Here is a 21,163-nt window from a genome sequence, read left to right on the forward strand (position 1 = left end):
TAATCTTACGAGCGCTGTGTATTCTCGCCTATATCGGGGTGGTCGACCGAACCATCCACATTACGCAACCGTGTTATCTTGAATGAGCTGTCAAAAAGATTTGAACTATAGTACTATCGCGATTCAGTTGCTTTTTAAACGGCATTGTTGCTTTGCCACGTGCCCAAGTTGGAAGCTTAGAGCCCGTCACAATAGAGACAATGGTTTTTGTTTAACAGATTACTTAGGTTTATGATGTATTCTTAAGCTAAAAAATGATTTGAGAAGATGAAGACTATAATTAGATTATAAATTGGGAAATAAAAAGGGCAAGAATTTTGTTATAGGTACTGATTTATACAGAAATTAATTGGTAGACTAATCAATCAAAATAATCTTAGAAAGAAAAGTCGTGAAAGTGAGAGTGAGAGTCGGACTCGCGCACGAAGGGTTCCGTACCATTATCTATTGTTTTAAGTATTTATTGTTATGGCGGCAACGGTTGTATTCACATTTGTCAAGGCTTCACGTGACGGCCGCCACACATCAGGCGGGGGCGCGGACGGGGATGGGAGTAATCTATATTATGATATTCCCATCTGTGCCCTTGGGGACTTGGGAATATACAGAGATAAAAAGGTAAAATAAAAATGTTAGCCTAGCTAGGTCCATCGTATTGTCATGTCAATTGAAGATCTAACACCGGTTGTCGTTTTTGAAGAAGGTGGAGACACGGCGGGCGCCGGTAGAGTTGTAGAGGGCGCTGGTGTCCGCTCTGCAGGGGCGAGGGACGGGGCGGGGGCGCAGGGGGCCGCGCTGGTCCCACTGCTGCTGGAGGTTGCCTGTAAATGATAGGATCGGTATCAGATGCAGTAGACGTGATTGCGGACAGTGTTGGTGGATTTGGTCAAAAACTTTTAATTTATTTAAATAATAGCCGTGTATAGTTTTTACAAGAATTCATTTTAATTTAAAAACCGGTCAAGTGCGCGTCGGACTCGCTCACGTAGGGTTCCGTACCATTATGCCAAAAACGGCAATAAATCACGTTTGTTGTATGAGAGCCCCACTTAAATATTTATTTTATTCTGTCGTTAGTATTTGTTGTTATAGCGGTAACAGAAATACATTATCTGTGAAAATTTCAACTGTCTAGCGATCACGGTTCATGAGATACAGCCTGGTGACAGACAGACAGACGGGCAGACAGACGGACAGCGGAGTCTTAGTAATAGGGTCCCGTTTTTAGGGTTCCGTAGCCAAATGGCAAAAAACGGAACCCTTATAGATTCGTCATGTCTGTCTGTCTGTCCGTCCGTATGTCACAGCCACTTTTCTCTGAAACTATAAGAACTATACTGTTGAAACTTGGTAAGTAGATGTATTCTGTGAACCGCATTAAGATTTTCACACAAAAATATAAAAAAAACAATAAATTTTGGGGGCTCCCCATACTTGGAACTGAAACTCAAAAAATTTTTTTCATCCAACCCATACGTGTTTGATCTATGGATACTTGGATAGGTCTTCAAAAATGATATTGAGGTTTCTAATATCATTTTTTTCTAAACTGAATAGTTTGCGCGAGAGACACTTCCAAAGTGGTAAAATGTGTGCCCCCCCCCCCCTGTAACTTCTAAAATAAGAGAATGATAAAACTGAAAAAAATATATGATATACATTACCATGCAAACTTCCACCGAAAATTGATTTGAACGAGATCTGGTAAGTAGTTTTTTTTTAATACGTCATAAATCGTAAACCGCAATTTACCTTTCACTCACGTTTCGCATAAAAAATACATTGTTAAATGATGTAATGTACGAAACCCTCGGTGCGCTGGTCCGACTCGCACTTGGCCGGTTTTTACCATTTGGGTACGGAACCCTAAAAATGGTTAACAACGGATTCATTTATTTTTAATTATATATTTCTGTGACATGTTACTTTTTTATTTTATTTTAGATTTTATGACAATTGTTTTATTATTATTATTTTGGTTAATATCTAAATGTATATATGTATGTATATGATTAGTCCATGGTGCACACGGCAAAAAAGTGCGATACGGCAAATAATAATGATAGAATTTCCTTTTGTGCAGTTGTTCCTTTTGACTCACAAATTAATTTAGGAAGGGGAGCCAATCGAATTTTTGATGCAAAATTTTGACTTGGGGGGAGCCCCCCGAAATTTTTTCGTATAACTTAGGGATGCTAAATTCATTTCTGATATTTAATTTATACTGTTTTACATAAATATTTTGGAAAAAATGAAAAATAAAAATTTGCTATTTTATTTTTTTCCAAATAAATGCCCAATTTTTTCTTATTTTAATAATACACACAAAAATAAAATAAAAACATGAAATAACCCTATTGTTCATCGTTATAAAAAGTTTACACATGGCATATTTATTCTAAAAAATGCAGATAAAATAAGCCCATATGAGCCTCTTGAAAGCCAGGCTTTCAAGGAAATAGGCAGGCGTCCGGTTTTTTTATCCCATAGCTCAGTAGGTACTTAGTCCATCGCTTTCACCCAATAAACTACTTCATTTTAGATTTCATGATGGAATCTAAAATAAAGTAGGACTACACCCTGGCGGGTGCTGCCACTGCGTGGGTCCCATGACATGGGCAAGGGCAGCATCCGCTCGGTGTACCTCTTACATTTCATTAATGCGTCAAAAGGGCCTCTACGTGTTGGCTTCGGCTCCGCGCACGCCTCCCAAAGGTCCGGAACACCATTGTTCTGTGATGGGAAAGACATACTTAATAATAATAAATATTCGGATAAAATAATACCCTTCGGAGAAACCGAGGGTTTTACCTATGCAATTGCGGACGAAGTTATGATGACGAATAACTATCAGAAATATATCCTGAATGAAAAGAATCACTCGAGCATATCATTTCCGGTTGTTCTCATCTTGCTAACGGAGAGCACTTGCACAGACATGAGGGCTGTACCGAAAAAAAAACTGTAAACCTCAAACGAAAAATTGATGCAACTGATAAGGATTTTTGGAATTTAAGATTTCTATAATATGAAGCTACTTTTAATTTAAATAATTATCAGTTTTTTTTATAATTAAATTTTCTGATAAGAAACTTTTTTCCTAGCGCATTCAGTGGCAGCTTTTTACTTTTACGGAGCTGTTTTTCATATTTGCCTGCACCATCCTAACACTTGCTGGAGTTGTTAAAGTTTTTTGGCTGTTTTATCCTTTTCTTTTAATACACTTGATGATTTTGGTTGTCGTTTAAGTGTTTATATAAAAAACGTATTATTGATGTTTTAACACTCCCTACAAACTAAGTACTTCTTTTAGTTTCTTACACTGTATTCCAAGTACCTACCCAACATATTTATGCATAATCAACCATTCTATGTTGTTGTCGACACCGGTAGTCCTTAAGACTGACGGTGATTAGTTTGACTCTGAATGAACATTATTCATGTTAATTAGTGGTAAGCGGTGTGGGCCACACATATTGTAGACATTGTAGTAATTAGTATAATATGTATTACTTGTAGTGGCTGTTTGTTAACCTAAATAAATTGAAAAAAAAAAAACGGTGCCGAGGTGTGGGCCCGTGCGGCCGATTCTCGAGTGCGAGTTTCGCCATAATCGCCAGGCGAGTATCGTATAAAAATGTTTACATTCATGCGAGAAATATAAACTCGCCTACGATAATGTCATTCGATACTCGCACGGAGATTATCGCCAGGCGAAGTAGTTTACACGAGGAGCCGCATTCTAGAGAGATATTTGCTTACGATTTCTCGACTCGTCTAAACTCCTTCTCGTATGACATTTTTTCACGTACGTGCGAGTATTGCACGAACTCGCACGAATCGGTCCGAGCCGATTTTCATACGAGTTTTGCCAGTCAACTTAAGTGATTAGTTGCTAATCATTTACCACTAGGTATACGTATAATGTAAATATTAGTAATAACAGCCTCTTGCAATGCACTCATGATGACGACTGAAAAGCATATAAACTCGAAATACGATTCTCGCATTTAAGTTTTGTTTACACGGAGACATCCAATCATCAAAGGCGAGGAGATTATCTCCCCTACTTGTACGATATCGTACGTAAAGTTTACATCATGCCATTTTTTTTTCGTGCTACGATAATCGCATGGTCGAGGCGAGAAACTCGCACCATGTAAATGGGCCTTAAACACAAGCTTTCAAAGTCAGAGCGTTCTCCGTACATTATGGGCCCGTCCGTGTATAACAGACTACCCGCAGCGGTCAGAGATGCAGCATCCACCGCTATTTTTTTAAATGTAGACTGCGAAAGTGGCTTCTAAATTTAGCTTTGTACAGCGTCGAGAAGTTTTTTAAACTACCGTACACATAAGTTATCAATGTACTTAATACACGCTGTGTTAACTTATAATGTTACGATCGCATTGTAATGAATAATGAATATGTATAATTAATAATCTGTATGAATAATTTCGTTTGATATATTGGTTTACATTTGTACCTATTGTGACTTGTAACTTCGGCGTACTTCGGTAAATAAAGATTTGTATTTGTGTTTGTAATCCTTATTACGTATTTTCACGGAAACGTTGGTATTCGTCATGCTACTTCAGTCAAGACTGACTGAAATAGCATGACACGTTCGTACGTTTCCGTGAACTTGATAAACATTAATAAACATTACAGGGACATTCTTACACAGATTGACTAATCCCACATACAAAACATCCATGACTCAGGTACAAATAGCTGTGCCCATCACTCGGGACATCATCGGGATTCGAACTCAGGACCATCGACTTCATAGACAGGATCACCACCCACTAGGCCAACCAAGCCCCCATGGGCCGGCTCAGCCGGCTGCCGGGGGCGCAGTCGAATGCTGATAGTGATCCTGCGGCGCTCCTCTACAAGGCGGAGTCGACATTCGTTGGTGGTTTTAGACGGTAGTCCTACGTTAAAAAAGAAAAACGGCCAACCAAGCCGGTCGTCAAAATGGTAAAGGATTATGCACTACACCTGTAATCTACCCCGTGAACTTGAGTAATACCTACCTCTGGTAACAAGGCGAGTAAGAGTATTGTGTCTATCTGTTTTTGAGAGACGTCATCATGCTCGCTTGTATAACTATTCGCATCTTCCCCTGCAACTGGCGACTGGCACCTGGCACGAAGACGTCAGACGGCGACTCAGCAGAGACTCATTCTGGCTGCCTGTATCAGCTCCTGAAATTTGAGGTAAATTTCCATTAGAATCGTCGTTTAAAGTGATTTTATCAGTGCAACATGAACTTGTATTTACTTTCATAACTACATTGCAAATATTGCAATTGACTAATATCACTACACTACTGGTGAGCGTCAGGATGGCGGGTTGACATATATCTTGCATTATACCTACCGCACTAAAAGTATGCAGTTATATTGTACCTTCAGTGTACCTCTGTAAATATATTCATATTTAAATAAATAAAATAAAAAATAAACCTTTAATAGAAATCAGTATATCTATCCCTAAAACGACCTAAGCTCAAAACAAGGCTCAAAACCTGACGTCAGGTTGGCGGGTGGACTTATGAAATCTCGTATTATTTCAAGCAAAATGTATGTAGTTATATTGTACCTTCGCTTCAGTGTACCTTCAATAAAAACCATTGTAGGTATACCTCTACCTAAAACGAGACATTTAAAAAGTAAGGGTTATTGGACACAACTTACTTTTGGAAGAGGTAAAGCTATTTTTTTTTCATGTAGTTTAGTATCTTGCCTATTATTACCAATCAAAACTTTACATCTAAACATTCTAAACCCATCCATCCAGAAAATATAAACTTTTCTATAAGACGTTTTTCGTCTCAGAGTGTACTAGTAGTCCATCATTTGGATTTGTTGATTTTTGAGTTTTGACCGAACTTGGTTTGTCATGGGCGGCACCTATCATTTACAGCCTCAAACAAACAACCAAAACCAAGTATTTGGTCAACAATCAACAACAAAGTCCGAATGATGGACTAGGTAGGTACTCGTACACTGCTACGAAAATCGTCTTATAGAAAAAAAAAAAATTTCTGGATGACATGGGTTAAAGCTTTGATTGGAATGATTGGAAATAATAGGCAAGATACTAAATTACAATTATAGTACACAATTGTATTTCTTTCATAGGGTTCTATCATCCATACTAATATTATAAATGCGAAAGTCTGTCTGTCTGTTACCTCTATACGCTTAAACTGCTGAACCGATTTAGTTGAAATTTGGCATAGAGATTTTTTGAGTCCCAGGGAAGGTCATAGGGTAGTTTTTATTCCAGAAATCACCCTCAAGGGGGGTTGAAAATTTGTATAGGGAATCAATAAGCACTGAACCGATTTACATCAAATTTGGTATGGAGATACTTTGATTCCCGGGGAAGGTTATAGGTTATAGGTGTTCGCGTTCGTTGGGATGTAGGGGCACATTACTTAGCACCCTCTCCCTCAGATACCTGTCGCACAACCTCTCCAAGGTTTTCAGCATGAAGGAGGTCAGGCTGATGGGCCTAAACGATTTAGGATCCGAGTAGTCGCCTTTACCTGGTTTCGGTATGAAGATCACTTTGACCTCTCTCCATCTTTTCGGCACATATCTGTGAGCCAGGCAGGCGCGCAGAACGATGGTCAGCTTCAGGGTGAGATGCTTCCCGCCCCATTTGAGTAGCGCAGGGAAGATCCCGTCCGTTCCTGAAGACTTGAAGGAGTCAAAGCTGTTTATGGCCCACTGCGTGCGCTGCAGGCTGATTACCTCGTGTGTCTGTAGCCACTCGTCCTCTGTCGGAGTAGTCTCCTCTTCCTCCAGACTCACTGGGTGCGATATAGCGCAGTCCGGGAAGTGTGTTTGCACCAGGACCCGCTCCGCTTCCTCCGGTGAGTTGGTGAGAGAGTTGTCTGGCTTACGCAGGGATCCTAAGGTAATAGTCGAGTTGGTGGAGAGGACCTTCCTTACCCTGTTAGCTTGCATGGTGGTCTCAATGTCAGTACAGAACTTGCGCCATGAGTTTGTGCTTCTGTACCTGAGACGTTTTTTGTACGCGGCCTTGGTGGACTTGTAGTTATCCCAGTCCTCGTCGGCGCCAGTGTTCATAGCTCTGTTGAGTTGCCTCCTCATCTTGCGCCTGAGTCTCTCCAGCTCAGGTCCCCACCAGTTGTTCTTCTTTCCGCTTCCTGTCGGTGGGGTGGATAAAGGGCATGCCTGTTGGTAACAATCCAGGATAGTGTTCGTGAGGATGTCTACCTGTTCTTCTATTCTCGCTGTGCCTTCCAATTTGAGGGGACCCCCCTGCTGTTCCAATGCTGCGCTTAAACGCAGGGTGTAGAGGTCGCGATTCGTCCTACGTGGGTTCCGCCAAGGCACTGCTGTGAGTGTTTTTACCTGAATGTCAAATCGAATCCACCTGTGGTCTGAGCACGACACCTCCTCTGATACATGCCAGTCCGAGACGAGTTTCGATGCCTCTTCGGTCGCTAGGGTCAGATCAATGATTGTTCTGCTCCGTCTGTTTATGAATGTCGGTTGTGAACCTGTGTTAAGGAGGTTAAAGTTTGTGGTGAATAGGTATTCGACGAGCTTCTTACCTCTCTCGTTACCTGTCTCCATGCCCCATAGGGGGTGGTGTGCGTTTGAGTCGGTAGCCACGATGAGTTCGAGCCCCGCCTCTTCGCAGTAGTTGACCAGCCTTGTCATGTCGTGAGGTGGTGGGTCGTCCGCCTCCGGCATGTACACAGAGGCTACGACCATTTCCTGCAGGCTGGAGTCTTGCGCCCCGTGCAGCCTTATGGCACACAGGTCTCTGGAACAGAAGCTCGTTAGAGGTTGCGCATGTATATCATTAGTTGTGTATATGCAGGCCCGGGGGTTGTCCGGACCCGAGTAGACTGTTAGCTTACCTCCTAAGTTACGGAGCCCGCAGACAGAGCCTCTTCTGACCCACGGCTCCTGGATCAGAATTACGGCTGTGGTGTTGACCTCCAACCACTTCCGGATCTGTGCCGTCGCCGTTTCGCTGTGGTGGAGGTTGGCTTGGAGGAACTTACCAGTCGGCGAAGGGAGCTCCACTACTGGGATCACCCTCCTCCATCGGTTCCTCCTCCTTGCCGATGGCCAGCTTACCTAGCCCCTGCGCGCATTCCCCTTCATCCTCCGAGGAGACAAGGAGAAGTTCTTCTTCATCCTTCTCGGAGACGGGAGCGGACTGCGCTGGGGCTTGGGACTCAGGTACCCGGACTTCGTCCACAGGTGCCTGCGTCCCCTCGGTAGTGACCATGGGCTCGGGTGGTGCAGTGGTTCTGTCGTCAGTGGTGACAGTGCTACTGGCGGGCGGCTGCTCCGTGAACTTGCCGCGCTGCCCCTCGAACTTCACGTACACCGACCCCAGCATAAAGCCGAGCCGGCGCCCGCGGTCCATCAGGGGCTTCACGGCCGTTTCCGGAACACTGACGACAGCGAACGTTTCCGTTCCCTGCACCTCGCGCCGGTTGAGCAGCCAGCGGTCTATTTCCGCCCACGGGTTCTGGTAGCGAAGGGCTCTGCCTACTTCGCCGAAGTCTTCCCAGACACCCGGGAACAGGATGCCGCAGCGTACTCGTTTGGGCACCTCGCTCTGGCGCTTGACCACTACCTTCTCCCCCTTATCGAGGGTGATGGTAGCCGCGCTGCGCTTGAGCCATGCCAGTGTGGCCTGGTCCTCGCACCACAACCTAAGGGAGCCGTTAGCCAGTGTTGGCTTGCCCCTAAAGATCGGGCCTGCGGGAAGGCGTTCGGTGGGCTGCTTAGCTTCCTTCGAGAGAAGGGCTAGCAGTTGCCTCTGGACTTCGTCCGACTGCTGTGAGGTCAGGTGTCCTGAGGTGGCAGTGGTCACCGCCACCAGCAGGTCAGCCTTTGCAGCCTCCGCATAGTCGGCGCGGAGGATTTCACCAGGCGCTTCAGTCCTGTTTCTTAGGCTCGCCTCTGGGAGATATGGTCTCATCCAGACGAGCCCTCTTGGCAGACGACCGGGCACCCTGGTTACTCCCTCCTTCAGCCCTGGTCCCTGGCGCGCCCTTTGCCTTGGTGGGGGCACGGTTTGTAGCTGGTGGTCCAGCTGTTGTCCGCGTCTTTCCCTTCCCAGGGGCGCCTTGTGGGGGCACTGAGGCGGTGTTTAGAGCCGCTTGGCGCAGCTTCCTTAGTTTCCGCCGCTGCTGCTGCCCGGGGAAGGACATAGGATAGTTCTCACCTCAGAAATCATCCCTTAAGGGGGTGAAAAGGGGGGTGGAAATTTGTATGGAAAACTATTAAAACGGATGTATGTAAGTACATATTATGTCGATGAAATTCGCATGGAGATAATATTTTTAGTTGCGAGGAAGGTTGTAGAACAGGTTTTATTTCCAAAATCATCCCGTAAGAGTGTAAGGGGGTTCTCTTCTCTTCTCTTCCCTTCTCTTCTCTTTTCTTCTAACACTTAACGTGCCGCTGGTAGTGTATGATAGATGCAACTCAAGACCTGGAACACCTGGAGTGCTGCTGGGTGCAATGGATCAGGGGTAACACTCAGTATGACTACAAGCTCTTTTGATCCTTTTAAATCTTGCAGTTGTACACATACTCTAGAAGAAGGAGAGAGGCATCCATAGTCTACAGCAACTGCTTAACATCAGGCGGGCCATATGTTGATATACCAGTCTGCCCCACATTGACCTTAAGTCATTAACAATGTTGTTACATGACCATTATAAATTATCATAAAATAAAATTATTAAGTACTTATTATTTTTATTTATATCTATGCAGTATAATTAGAGCATACATATTTTGTAAGTGTTATGTTTCTTTGTATAAAGGGGATGCACCAACATATGTATCCTTTTGTAGTTTTGCTGAACCTACAAACACAAATTTTTTGCTCTTAAGATCTAGTTTTTGATGGTGTTTGACCCATTGACCAGTGACCCAGTCCAAACATTACAGGGACATTACACAAACAAGAAATCATTATCAGATATGATTTCTTGTTTTTCATATAAACAGCTGTCATAATGGACTCACCCTAATATATTTTCCAGAGACCTGCACCTTGCTGTCTCAGCCAATTTTGATAAACCAAGATATTCTATTGAAAAAATGGCCCATGTCACTGCTGGTTTCAATCTGTGCCCTTCATAATCTACATACTGCTGTCTGTGCCTCATGTAGTCTGCAAAAAAAAGTAATGTGGGGTGTCAAAGTTACCAAGCTTTGGTTTTACAACAAGATCGAAAGCTTTTTAAAAGTCAAATTAAGCAGTATCAGTGGTGCTACATGACTAAGAAGATTGCTAGCCGTACTTCCTTTTGGTACTGGTAACCACTCAAGAAATTTTCCAAATTTCTGGGAATACTTCTAGCTTGAGACAGACCGTATTTAACAATATGTGCAATAGCGGCTCCGCCAGCACCATTCTACAGTCCTTGAATACGCGCGAAGATTTTTTTGGCTTAAGTTGTTGAAGGGCTCGCCGCACGTCTTGTATATATCTAGCCTGTCAACCTGAACCCGCGCCGCGCTGTTTTCGGTGCTCGCTGCCACTATTGCGGCACTTACCTCCAACTTTGGCTTCTCCACGCTGTACACGGAGTGAAAAAACCTAGCAAATTCATTACTTGTTCACCGGACAAAGGTTCTCCATTAGTTAATATTTTTTCCGTACCTACCTCTACTGCTTTTAGAATTCATTTAATTCCAAAACGATTAAGGATCTCTTGCCATGATTTCTTGCATACTTGTATATAATGAAGACATTAAATATTAGAACTTTTGTTGCAAAAAATAAAAAAATTATAACAAAATGTAAACCAAACAACTGTCAATGTCACTGAAAGATGTCACTAGAAAAAAACGATTATTTTTAAGCTGTCACGAGCTCGTGTCAGAACGTCCCTACTAATTTTGACAGCTCTCTTAAAAAAAAAGAATGTCTCTGGTTTTGGCTTCCAATTATTGGGTCGTACATTATTGGGTCGGGCATTCTCGACGTGTACCAATAATGCGCAGCCCAATATTTGAAAGCCAAGGACTCAAATTAGTGGACGCGTATTATTGGGTCGTACATTATTGCCCTGTGAAAAGAGTGGCTTCGTATTATCGCCCTGGACCAAGCTTGCGCGGACCGAGAATGCTCAACCCAATAATACACGACCCAATAATACACGTACATCATGGACGCCAATTATTGGGCTGTACATTCTTGGGTTGAGCATTATTTGGCTGTGCATTAGCGGTTCCCTGAAAGTCAAACTGACATAACCATAACAAATTGAAATAACAATCAAAAATCAAAGAGTATATAAGTAATAAACAATAAGAATAAGCATGACATACACACAGGCAAGAATAAGTATCAGCAATGTGGCCAACAATCGATGTAAAGTCACGACTCACTTCGTGGTTTATTAGGGCCGGTACAGACGGACTACAACCCGACTGCAACTTGTATGGGAACTGCACGCTGACGTTGCAGTTGGCGTGCAGTTCCCATACAAATTGGGGCAAAGTAATCTGATTTAAACTTTGAGTTGTTTCCTTATGTTGGCTGGTTGGCTTTTAAATGATAATTTTGTATGAACAATGTTTAATAACGTTCATTTAGATTTGATTTGGTTTGATTTTGTATGATATTTTACAGTTAGGGAAACCTCGCGTTGGTGTGGTGAAATTATAGTTTGTCAAAGGACTGTCTCATTTCAAGCATAGACAGAGAGAATTATACTATCTTTGTCTTACACTAGTACTGGCACCCAAAAGAAAAGGATGAGTATAGTTTTTTGTTTTTATTCACTGACAAGATTTGCTTGACCGACTATAATAACGAATGCAATCGTTTGTGAATGTGAACGCATTCAAACTTGAACGCACCTTTTAGAATTGTAGTGTTGCCAACTTCCACAGGTTGTAAAATCGAGAATTATACAAAAATTATGACCATCATGCACCTACAAGCTTACACAAAATTATGAATTAAATTTATATTTAACACTCATTATAAGTGACTTATTGAGCCATTCAGTTACTAGTTTAATTACCGGTACTCATTTATTTCAGACTGTATTTATATATCCAATTCATCACGAATAATGGGCACTTCGAGTAATAGACTTATAAAGCACACTTTTTTTATATCAAAGAAAAGGTATTCTGATAGGTTTCTGTATATTTCTCAATATAAGAAATTGTGTAAAAATATTATTTAAATCATTTTGTTAAAAACTCGAGGTAATTTTGATGTAAACACTTGGCAACCCTGTCCAGCTCTTTTCCTCCTCAAAGTTGTTGAGACACGTGCGTCTTTAACGCCGAAATATCTAAAATAAGCCACAATGAGTGAAGGAACCGCGACAATTCGCACCCGCAAGTTCATGACCAACAGGTAAAACTGTAAAACATTGAAATCTATCGGAAACAATGTGAAAAACGAGGTGAAAACTCATTGCCTCGCCATGACAGGTAGACATAACCTGACACAAGACAACGTTTGTGATTTTGCAGGTTGTTGGCGCGGAAGCAGATGGTCTGCGATGTGCTGCACCCTGGCAAGCCTACGGTCAGCAAGACCGAGATCCGTGAGAAACTCGCCAAAATGTACAAGGTGACGCCCGATGTAGTGTTCGTGTTTGGTTTCAAAACGAACTTTGGCGGTGGCAAATCCACTGGCTTCGCGCTGATCTACGACACACTGGATTTGGCTAAGAAGTTCGAGCCCAAGCACAGGCTAGCGCGCCACGGCCTGTACGAGAAGAAGAGGCCCACTCGCAAGCAGCGCAAGGAACGCAAGAACAGAATGAAGAAGGTGCGTGGTACCAAGAAATCCAAGGTCGGTGCGGCCGCCAAGAAGTGATGTGACGGTTAGGCTGTAAGGTAAATAAAAATCCCAAAAAAATAGTGTTGTGTTTTCTTGTTGACCTGTCATAGTAAAAGTTAACCTCAAAATGTAGACAAATTGCCCCAGTTCTTAAGAGCACTTTTTAAACTAAGTGGGTATCAAATTATTGATTTCCCAACTAGAATAAAATTTTATTTTTGCTTGCAAATCTGACAAAACATTAGTACAGTCTTCTTCTTCGTCGTTCCCTCATGACTGAGGATTGTGACCAAGAACTATATCCCTCCATTTAACGCGATCAAGGGCTATGTGGGCTGCCCTCTGCATGGAACCACATGCTTGTCTAATGGAATCCGACCATCTTGCCGGGGCTCTTCCTCTAGCGTGCTTGCCTTCAACTTGCCCCAGTAGGATGTCACGTTCGAGGCTGTGGTGCGGCGATCGCATTACGTGCCCAAAGAATCTGAGAGCCCTCTCCTGGCAGATTGTTAGTCGTTAGTACAGTCACCTGCAATAAAATATTAATCTTATTTGTAGAACCATAAGTGTGTCACTTATTTTTGCCGCCTTTGAAGAATAACATATTATTGCAGGTGACTAGTGTACATTGAATCTTGTAGTGTGTTGTAAAACGCGTAGCCAGTTTGAAGTGGGAATGGGCTGGTCATATAGCACGAAAGACTCATTCGTGGAGTAAACAACAACTTGAGTGGCGATCATGGGGGGACGAGCATCCTCAAAGTAGACCCCAGATGCGTTAGGACGATGACATCAAGAGGACTGCAGGTAAGAAGTGGCTCCAGGTCGCACAGAACCGTGACGAATGGCACAAAATGAAGGAGGCCTACACCGGAAGGGTAGAAAAGGGCTAAGGAGAGAGTGTACATTGAATCAAATTGAATCTATAATGCAACAACAAATTACTAATCTGGTTGCAGTAAACAGAAAATGCAAGATACTTTATAAGCATTTCTAGTATAAAGGTGGAATCATATTGGGTTGTTTGCCACATGCAAACCAAACTGGTTGCCTGTAAGCTTGTGCCTGTTCATTCACTTCAGAGAGCGCTTTGCTATCGGTCAAACTAATTTGGTCTTTTAGTTCAGTTGTTGAACTTGTTGAGAGCCAGCAATGAGTAGGAATCTGTTTTAGACTTGATTTCTTTCCAGTCTGGTAAATAACTATAATTAAAGTTGTACGATATGATTATGACGATATTAAACGGTAAAAAACACCTTAACACAATAAAAAAAAATATATATAAAAAAATACATGATTTTCCTTCATACTTTGGCGTGTCACGTCGTTTTTTGTCTCTCACACTTGTGCTAGCGACATGGTGAACCGTTTCATTTTGTCAGTTTTCTGTTTCACTCAGTCAAACACTCTCCAATCCCACTGAACTAGACCAAAAGACCGACTAAGAGCACGCAAGAAGATTTAGTTCCTTTCAGTCCTTCACGGGATTTCATTCTTAACAGTTGTTAGTTCATGACTGACATAAGCCTAGGCAACCTCATTCTTGGCAAATGGCCTAGTGTGATTGTAGCATAAAATTTCAGTTATCAGCGCTGTGACATATACAAATTATAGGGTATTTCAATAAAAACTTGGGAAGCTAGTAAGTTTGGGTGGAGGTCACAGAGGTACAGTCACCTGTTGTAATCTTACATCTTGCTCAATGAAGCGCACATAAATATCTGATGCAGTCTGAGGCAGGGACCAGGGCATTAATGCACCTATTCCCATCTGTGCCCGCTGGGGACAAAAAGCCACTAGAGCTTCAGAAAATTCACTCCTTCACAAAAGTCAGATTTAGGTATAAAATTATATCTATACTCGTCGCCTGCAAGCAAAATTGAAACTTATAACCGCGCACGAACCGTGAATCTTCTTTGCGCGCCGCAGTTTTATGACCGAGCTGCGAGTCTGCACGGGGTTGTCACTTGACAAGTTTTTGTACCTATACGCCTATACCTACTAGACGGAGAGCTGGTGGAAATTTGGAGTAGGTCCTTGAGGCAAGCTGAAAATTTGCCTGATGCTTCTCCTATCTTACCCTACCTCAGCACTACAAGTCTGGCTGCAGGGTAGCGGGTCTAAACCAACCTATAAATTTTTAAAGAATTTTTTTTTGGTGCCCAAAAAAGGTTCTTGAGGCAATCTGTAATTTCTACAAGTGAAAATTGAATATCTAAATAGTCATAAAAAAATTATGCCAGACGATTTGGCCGGGTCTTTAACCTTGCCAGACGCGTGCAAAATATTTTTTCAAAAAATTCAAAAAAGGTTCTTGAGGCAATCTGTAATTTTTACAGGTTAAAGTTAAGTATCTAAATAGTCATAAAAAAAATAAGCCAGACGATTTGGTCGGGGCCTTCTACCTGCCAGACGATCTAGAAAGTTAAGTATGGCACTTACTCGCACGCAAAATTAAGTTTGTTATCCTGTATAAATGTATGCTAATACAAAGTAAATTTTGTAGTGCAGAAAATTAAAGATAGAAAAGTACAAATTTGGATGTACGATGTGATTGTGAGTATATATTTATGATAATTATGGGTATGAATAGGGTGTGGGCATAGTACATATGAAATTAGCGACAATATGTCCAGCTGTATCTCTATTGTAGATACATGGGTAGTTCATTAGTTATGACGAAGGCCTAGGCCGGGAAATATTTTTATTTTATTTTAATGTAAACATGGCGTGCATGGCTGTGTTCATGATTTTTTTTTCATCTTTCATATATCATATAATATAATTAAATAATAAATAATTTATTAAATAATTAATTAATTATTTTAGGGGTTTAATATAATTTTAGTCTAATTTAATTTTAATCTTAACTGTATTATAATAATTTTATGTAATGTTATAATGTAATGTATTATGATCCTAAGTTGATTGAAATAAATGAAATAAAATTAATTACATCACACGTTTAGGGGGGGAGGGGGTCAAGAAAATGTGACATGTTGTGAGGGAGTCACAAACTTTGTGACGTCACTATAAGTTATTTAAATTATTTTATTCGCTGTACAGTTAAATAACAAGTTTTTGGAACGATAATCGTTTTTAATCGTTTAATTTTCTTGACATGCAATGAAATATCGTCCTCATGTGCGTCAAAACAGCCTTCAAAGTATCACGTTTCGGGCGGAGCAACTCGAGAGAACTGTAAAGCGAGGTTTAGACTAGCAAGAACTTGCATGCAATTTACGTTACATTACCGACTACTAAGGTAAACTGCATTCAAAATGTTTATCAGATACCGCAATGTAATGAAAATTGCATGCAAGTTATTGCTAGTCTAAACCTCGCTTAAAGGAATTTCATACGAAATTGAGTATTTTTTTTTATTTTAATGTAAACATGGCATCTGTGTTCATGCGAACGGGCTAAACAGCTGAAATTTGTTTTAGTCGGAGCGCAAAAATAATCAAATTTTCTTTCCCGCGTAAGCAACCCTTAATTTATATTTAAAATAAACGCAAAAAAAACAAAATCTTTATAGGGCTGTATCTGCTAAAGCATGCGTCGTAGCGCAAAAATAATAAAATTTTCGTTCCCCTCTAGGTAACCCTTAATTTATATTTGAAAAAAAAAACCAAAAAGACAAAAAAATCTTTATAGGGCTGTATCTACTAAACCATGCGTCGTAGCGCAAAAATAATAAAATTTTCGTTCCCCGTTTATAAAACCCCAAAGTAATATAATAAAGAACACAATGAAAATCAAAAAAGAAAAAAAATATATAGGGCTGTATCTCCTAAACCATGCGTCGTAGCAAAAAATAATAAAATTTTCGTTTCCCTCTAGGTAACCCTTAATTTATATTTAAAAAAAAAACAAAAAAAAATCTTCATAGGGCTGTATCTTCTAAACCATGCGTCGCCAAAAATAATAAAATTTTCGTTCCCCTCTAGATATGATCCTTAATTTATATTTGAAAAAAAAAAAACAAAAGAAATATCTTTATAGGGCTGTATCTCCTAAGCCGTGCGTCGTAGCGTAAAATAAATCAAATTTTCGTTCCCCTTTAAAAAACCCCAAAGAAATATAATAAAGAACACAATGAAAATCAAAAAAGAAAAAAAAAGAAAAATAAATTTATAGGGCTGTATCTCCTAAACCATGCGTCGTAGCGAAAAATAATAAAATTTTCGTTTCCCTCTAGGTAACCCTTAATTTATATTTAAAAAAAAAAAAAACAAAAAAAAAATCTTCATAGGGCTGTATCTCCTAAACCATGCGTCGCCAAAAATAATAAAATTTTCGTTCCCCTCTAGATATGATCCTTAATTTATATTTGAAAAAAAAAAAAAAAACAAAAGAAATATCTTTATAGGGCTGTATCTCCTAAGCCGTGCGTCGTAGCGTAAAATAAATAAAATTTTCGTTCCCCTTTAAAAAACCCATGTGATAAATAAAAAACACAATAATAATAAAAAACAACAAAAAAACTTTATAGGGCTGTATCTGCTAAACCGTGCGTCGTAGCGCAAAAATAATCAAAATTTTCCTCCCCTTTAGGAAAGCTTTAGGAGTTAATATAAAAAATTACCAAAAAGAAAAAAAACAACTTTATAGGGCTGTATCTCCAAAACCGTGCGTCGTAGCACAAAAACAATCAAATTTTCGTTCCCTTTCAAGGAACCCATAAGTGATATAAAAAACACAATGATAAAATAAAAATAAAAAAAAACGTTATAGGGCTGTAACTGCTAAACCGTGCGTCGTAGCGCAAAAATTATGAAATTTAAAAACAACGAAAAATAAATATATATATATGGCTCTAGCTTCTAAACCGTGCGTAGTAGCGCAAAAATAATAAAATTCTCGCCCCCTTTTACCCCACACACTGAATAACCTATGAGTACATGAAACAATCACCATCATCATCATATTTGTATTATTATTTGTATTATTCAAGCATTAATAATAAAATAACAAATTCACACATTATAATAATTACAACACATTACTATTCTGTATTTAAATTGTACATGTATTTATTAAAATTACAATACATTCTTATAAATTCGGTCATATTACATTTACTATATCCCTACTAATACTCAGTGTACATAATTATCATAAATATACAAATATTCATAATCACAATCACATCGTACATCCTAATTTGTACCTTTTACCTTTAATTTACTGCACTACAAAAATAACTTTGTATTAGCATACATTTATACAGGATAACAAACTTAATTTTGCGTGCGAGTAAGTGCCATACGTAACTTTCTAGATCGTCTGGCAGGTAGAAGGCCCCGACCAAATCGTCTAGCTTATTTTTTTTATGACTATTTAGATACTTAACTTTAACCTGTAAAAATTACAGATTGCCTCAAGAACCTTTTTTGAATTAAAAAAAAAAATATTTTGCACGCGTTTGGCAAGGTTAAAGACCCGGCCAAATCGTCTGGCATAATTTTTTTATGACTATTTAGATATTCAATTTTCACTTGTAGAAATTACAGATTGCCTCAAGAACCTTTTTTGGGCACCAAAAAAAAATTCTTTAAAAATTTATAGGTTGGTTTAGACCCGCTACCCTGCAGCCAGACTTGTAGTGCTGAGGTAGGGTAAGATAGGAGAAGCATCAAGTAAATTTTCAGCTTGCCTCAAGGACCTACTCCAAATTTCCACCAGCTCTCGGACCATACTGATTTATTATTTTTAAGATAAATATGTAGGAATTACAAACGTTGATTCTGTAAACATATTTTTTTTTATCCGGAGATAGTATGTCTGATTCTCACGGAAGTAGGTATGCCACAGAAGTACTTATTCCTTTGAAAATATGTCGGTCAATATAGTCCAAAATAATAATAAAAACTGGTTTCTTGTTCTTCCGTTTATTCAGACATCCGTAAACAGAACAATATCTATAGATTTAGGTTTCGAAGGCATTATGTATTTTCAATTTTGTGCGAGTTGAGCTGAGCGGCAGCCCATTGCCATACGCCTGCCCGGGAGGCGCGCCGGCCAAATGTACCTAAACTGCGAAGTGACACCCCCCTGCTAGAGCCCTTTGACTAACTAGGGAACTCGATTTTACCCCTCCTCCATAATCATTAATATTTTTTCTTATAGATAGGTACCCCCGTAAAATGCCAGTTTTACCCCCACGCGGGTAATTACCCCCAGGTTAGGAACCGCTGCACTAGAGCAATCCAGTGTTATCAGACCTAACTAAGACTTAGTAGATATGTAATCAAGTCAAGTTTATTTTCCGAGACTGGATAATATTTTCGGATTTGGGTAACTTCCAACTTCTATGAAATTATGACGTATAAATAACACTTGCACTGCGTGTGCTATCGAAATCGCTGCAGACTTTTCTTGATCTAACTCTATCGTTCTTGCATATTCAAGCAATAGAGAGGCAAATAACGATATATGAATGTCAACGATAGGCGGTAGGCCCTGAAGATTTGGGAGAGCATCACAGGGCTTGGTGAGATTTCTTGTTGGTGTATTTTGTGACTTGGGATTTGTTCAACGTATCAAGTCATGGCGTGTGGGGCACGAGATGTACTGACTTTATATCAAGTCAATGGCGGCGAAAAATGAGAAACACGAGTGAGTACATATTAAGGTGTATTTGGGTAATTTCGGATATCGGGTAATTCCGAAAATCATTAATATTCCGTTGTAATAAGAGGTCCTTTTCGGAATTATACACCATTTTTAGGGGTTTTCCTTTAGGAATTACCCGAATACACTACTGCAATTTTCGTTTACATTCCAGCAATAAGAAAAAGATTATTATTTTCGTCAATAACTTTATTCAGTCATAATATACTTGGTCTTATAGTAGAAAAAGGCGGCAAATTTAAAAAATGTAGGCGCGAAGGGATATCGTCCCATAGTAAATTTGAATTTCGCGCCTTTTTCTACTGACAAGATTTGCTTGACTAACTATAACTATGAAAACATTCAATTTCTTTTAAATAGCCTGCATGAACTGCAGGGGGCAGCACAGGCATGGGGGCATTTATTGACGCGAAGTATAAATGTCTAGTTTAAGCTTCCAATGTAGCCCACAAGATGGCAGAACCTATGAATGCACAAGAAAACGTACGTGAACTGTACTACCCGCACTTGCTTTGGCGTCAAGTGTCAATGTACAGTTTGTTTACGATTAAGTCCCCGGCAAGCTCGGTTCTCCATACAAACGTAGTTACGCTCTCATTTTAAAACGACTAGCTAGATTGCTTTGAAACGTTGACCTTACAATAGGAGGATTGCTCTGAAACTTTGTACTTACAGTAGGATAAGGTATATCTATGCCTGTAATTAGTTTATGTTGCTTTAGATACCATAGTAAAAAAATACAGCAAATTTAAGTTTTTCATACAAAATTTGTTTTTGCTCTATTTCGTTTGTTTAAACTGGAGCTATATAAACTAATTACAGAGCTAGATATGCCTCATGTCATTGTATGTGCAAAGTTTCGTTATAAGCCTACACGTAGTTTTAAAATGAGAACGAAACTCTGTTTGTATGGGAAGGTGAAATTAGGCCGAGCTTACCGGGGACTCTAGGCCACAAGGTGGCTAACTCGCAGTCCTTAGGGCCGGTACAGATGGACTGCAAATGGGGTTGGCAACTGTCAAAGGTTTGCAGAGATGGCGCCATCATAGCTTGCCCCTTTTTCTATGAGATTTGGCTTAAAGGGCTGGCATCCAGGGCATTAAAATATTAAAAAAACAAAAATTTGACACAATTAGCTCCATGCATGAATTAAGTTTTATTTTTGGATTCATAATTTATATCGTTGGAACACCGGAAATGATAAAAATACTTTTGTAAACCTTAACATTATTTTATTAAAAAATATTTAAAATGTTGAAAATTTTTGAGCGGTTGAAACGCTCATAATTTTTGGCGCGAATTCGACAGAGCGTGATGACGTCACACGTTGGGCGAGCCAACTGACGTTTGCTACTAATGACACTAATATGTCGAACGCGTGACGTCACGTAGCGTTTCGAGCGTTTCGCTCACTAGCTTTTCGCGGGCAAATTTTTGTACTTTTTATTTATAATTTTAAGTAATTAAATGGTAATTTAAAAACGGAAATGCATTTGTAACATGATATAACGGTAACAAACATCCAAATAAAACATATTTCGTTGAAATATAAACTTCATGCATGAGGCTAATTCTAGGGATTGACAGGGCAAGCTATGCTGGCGCCATCTGCTAAACACCTCCACCGGCCAATCCCATTGCAGTCCGTCTGTATCGGCTCTTACGGCCCGGCCACGACATCGCGCGGCGGCGG

General features: G+C 40.1%; 1 protein-coding gene and 2 long non-coding RNA genes across 3 annotated transcripts in view; 2 read left to right on the plus strand and 1 right to left on the minus strand.

Moving 5' to 3' along the window:
* The window catches only part of LOC134744482 (uncharacterized), a 282,585-nt gene extending 280,844 nt beyond the window's left edge, over positions 1-1,741 (plus strand). Inside the window, exon 2 of the long non-coding RNA XR_010128091.1 lies at positions 1,504-1,741. This is a non-coding gene — a long non-coding RNA (uncharacterized LOC134744482). The remainder of the gene's footprint in view (positions 1-1,503) is intronic.
* LOC134744484 (uncharacterized) lies at positions 15-6,373 on the minus strand. The gene is made up of 3 exons (XR_010128093.1): positions 5,040-6,373; positions 2,652-2,733; positions 15-821 (listed from the first exon to the last, which is right to left on the minus strand). It is a non-coding gene; the product is annotated as an uncharacterized LOC134744484 (long non-coding RNA).
* Positions 6,374-12,254: 5,881 nt separating this feature from the next.
* Positions 12,255-12,914, plus strand: LOC134744440 (small ribosomal subunit protein eS24). Its single transcript, XM_063678251.1, has 2 exons — positions 12,255-12,402; positions 12,522-12,914. Exons 1-2 carry the CDS (start codon positions 12,353-12,355, stop codon positions 12,868-12,870), a joined length of 399 nt encoding a protein of 132 aa, XP_063534321.1. The 5' UTR covers positions 12,255-12,352; the 3' UTR covers positions 12,871-12,914.
* Positions 12,915-21,163: the final 8,249 nt, after the last annotated feature.

The sequence above is a fragment of the Cydia strobilella genome, chromosome 9 (genome assembly GCF_947568885.1).
Source record: "Cydia strobilella chromosome 9, ilCydStro3.1, whole genome shotgun sequence".
Taxonomy (NCBI): domain Eukaryota; kingdom Metazoa; phylum Arthropoda; class Insecta; order Lepidoptera; family Tortricidae; genus Cydia; species Cydia strobilella.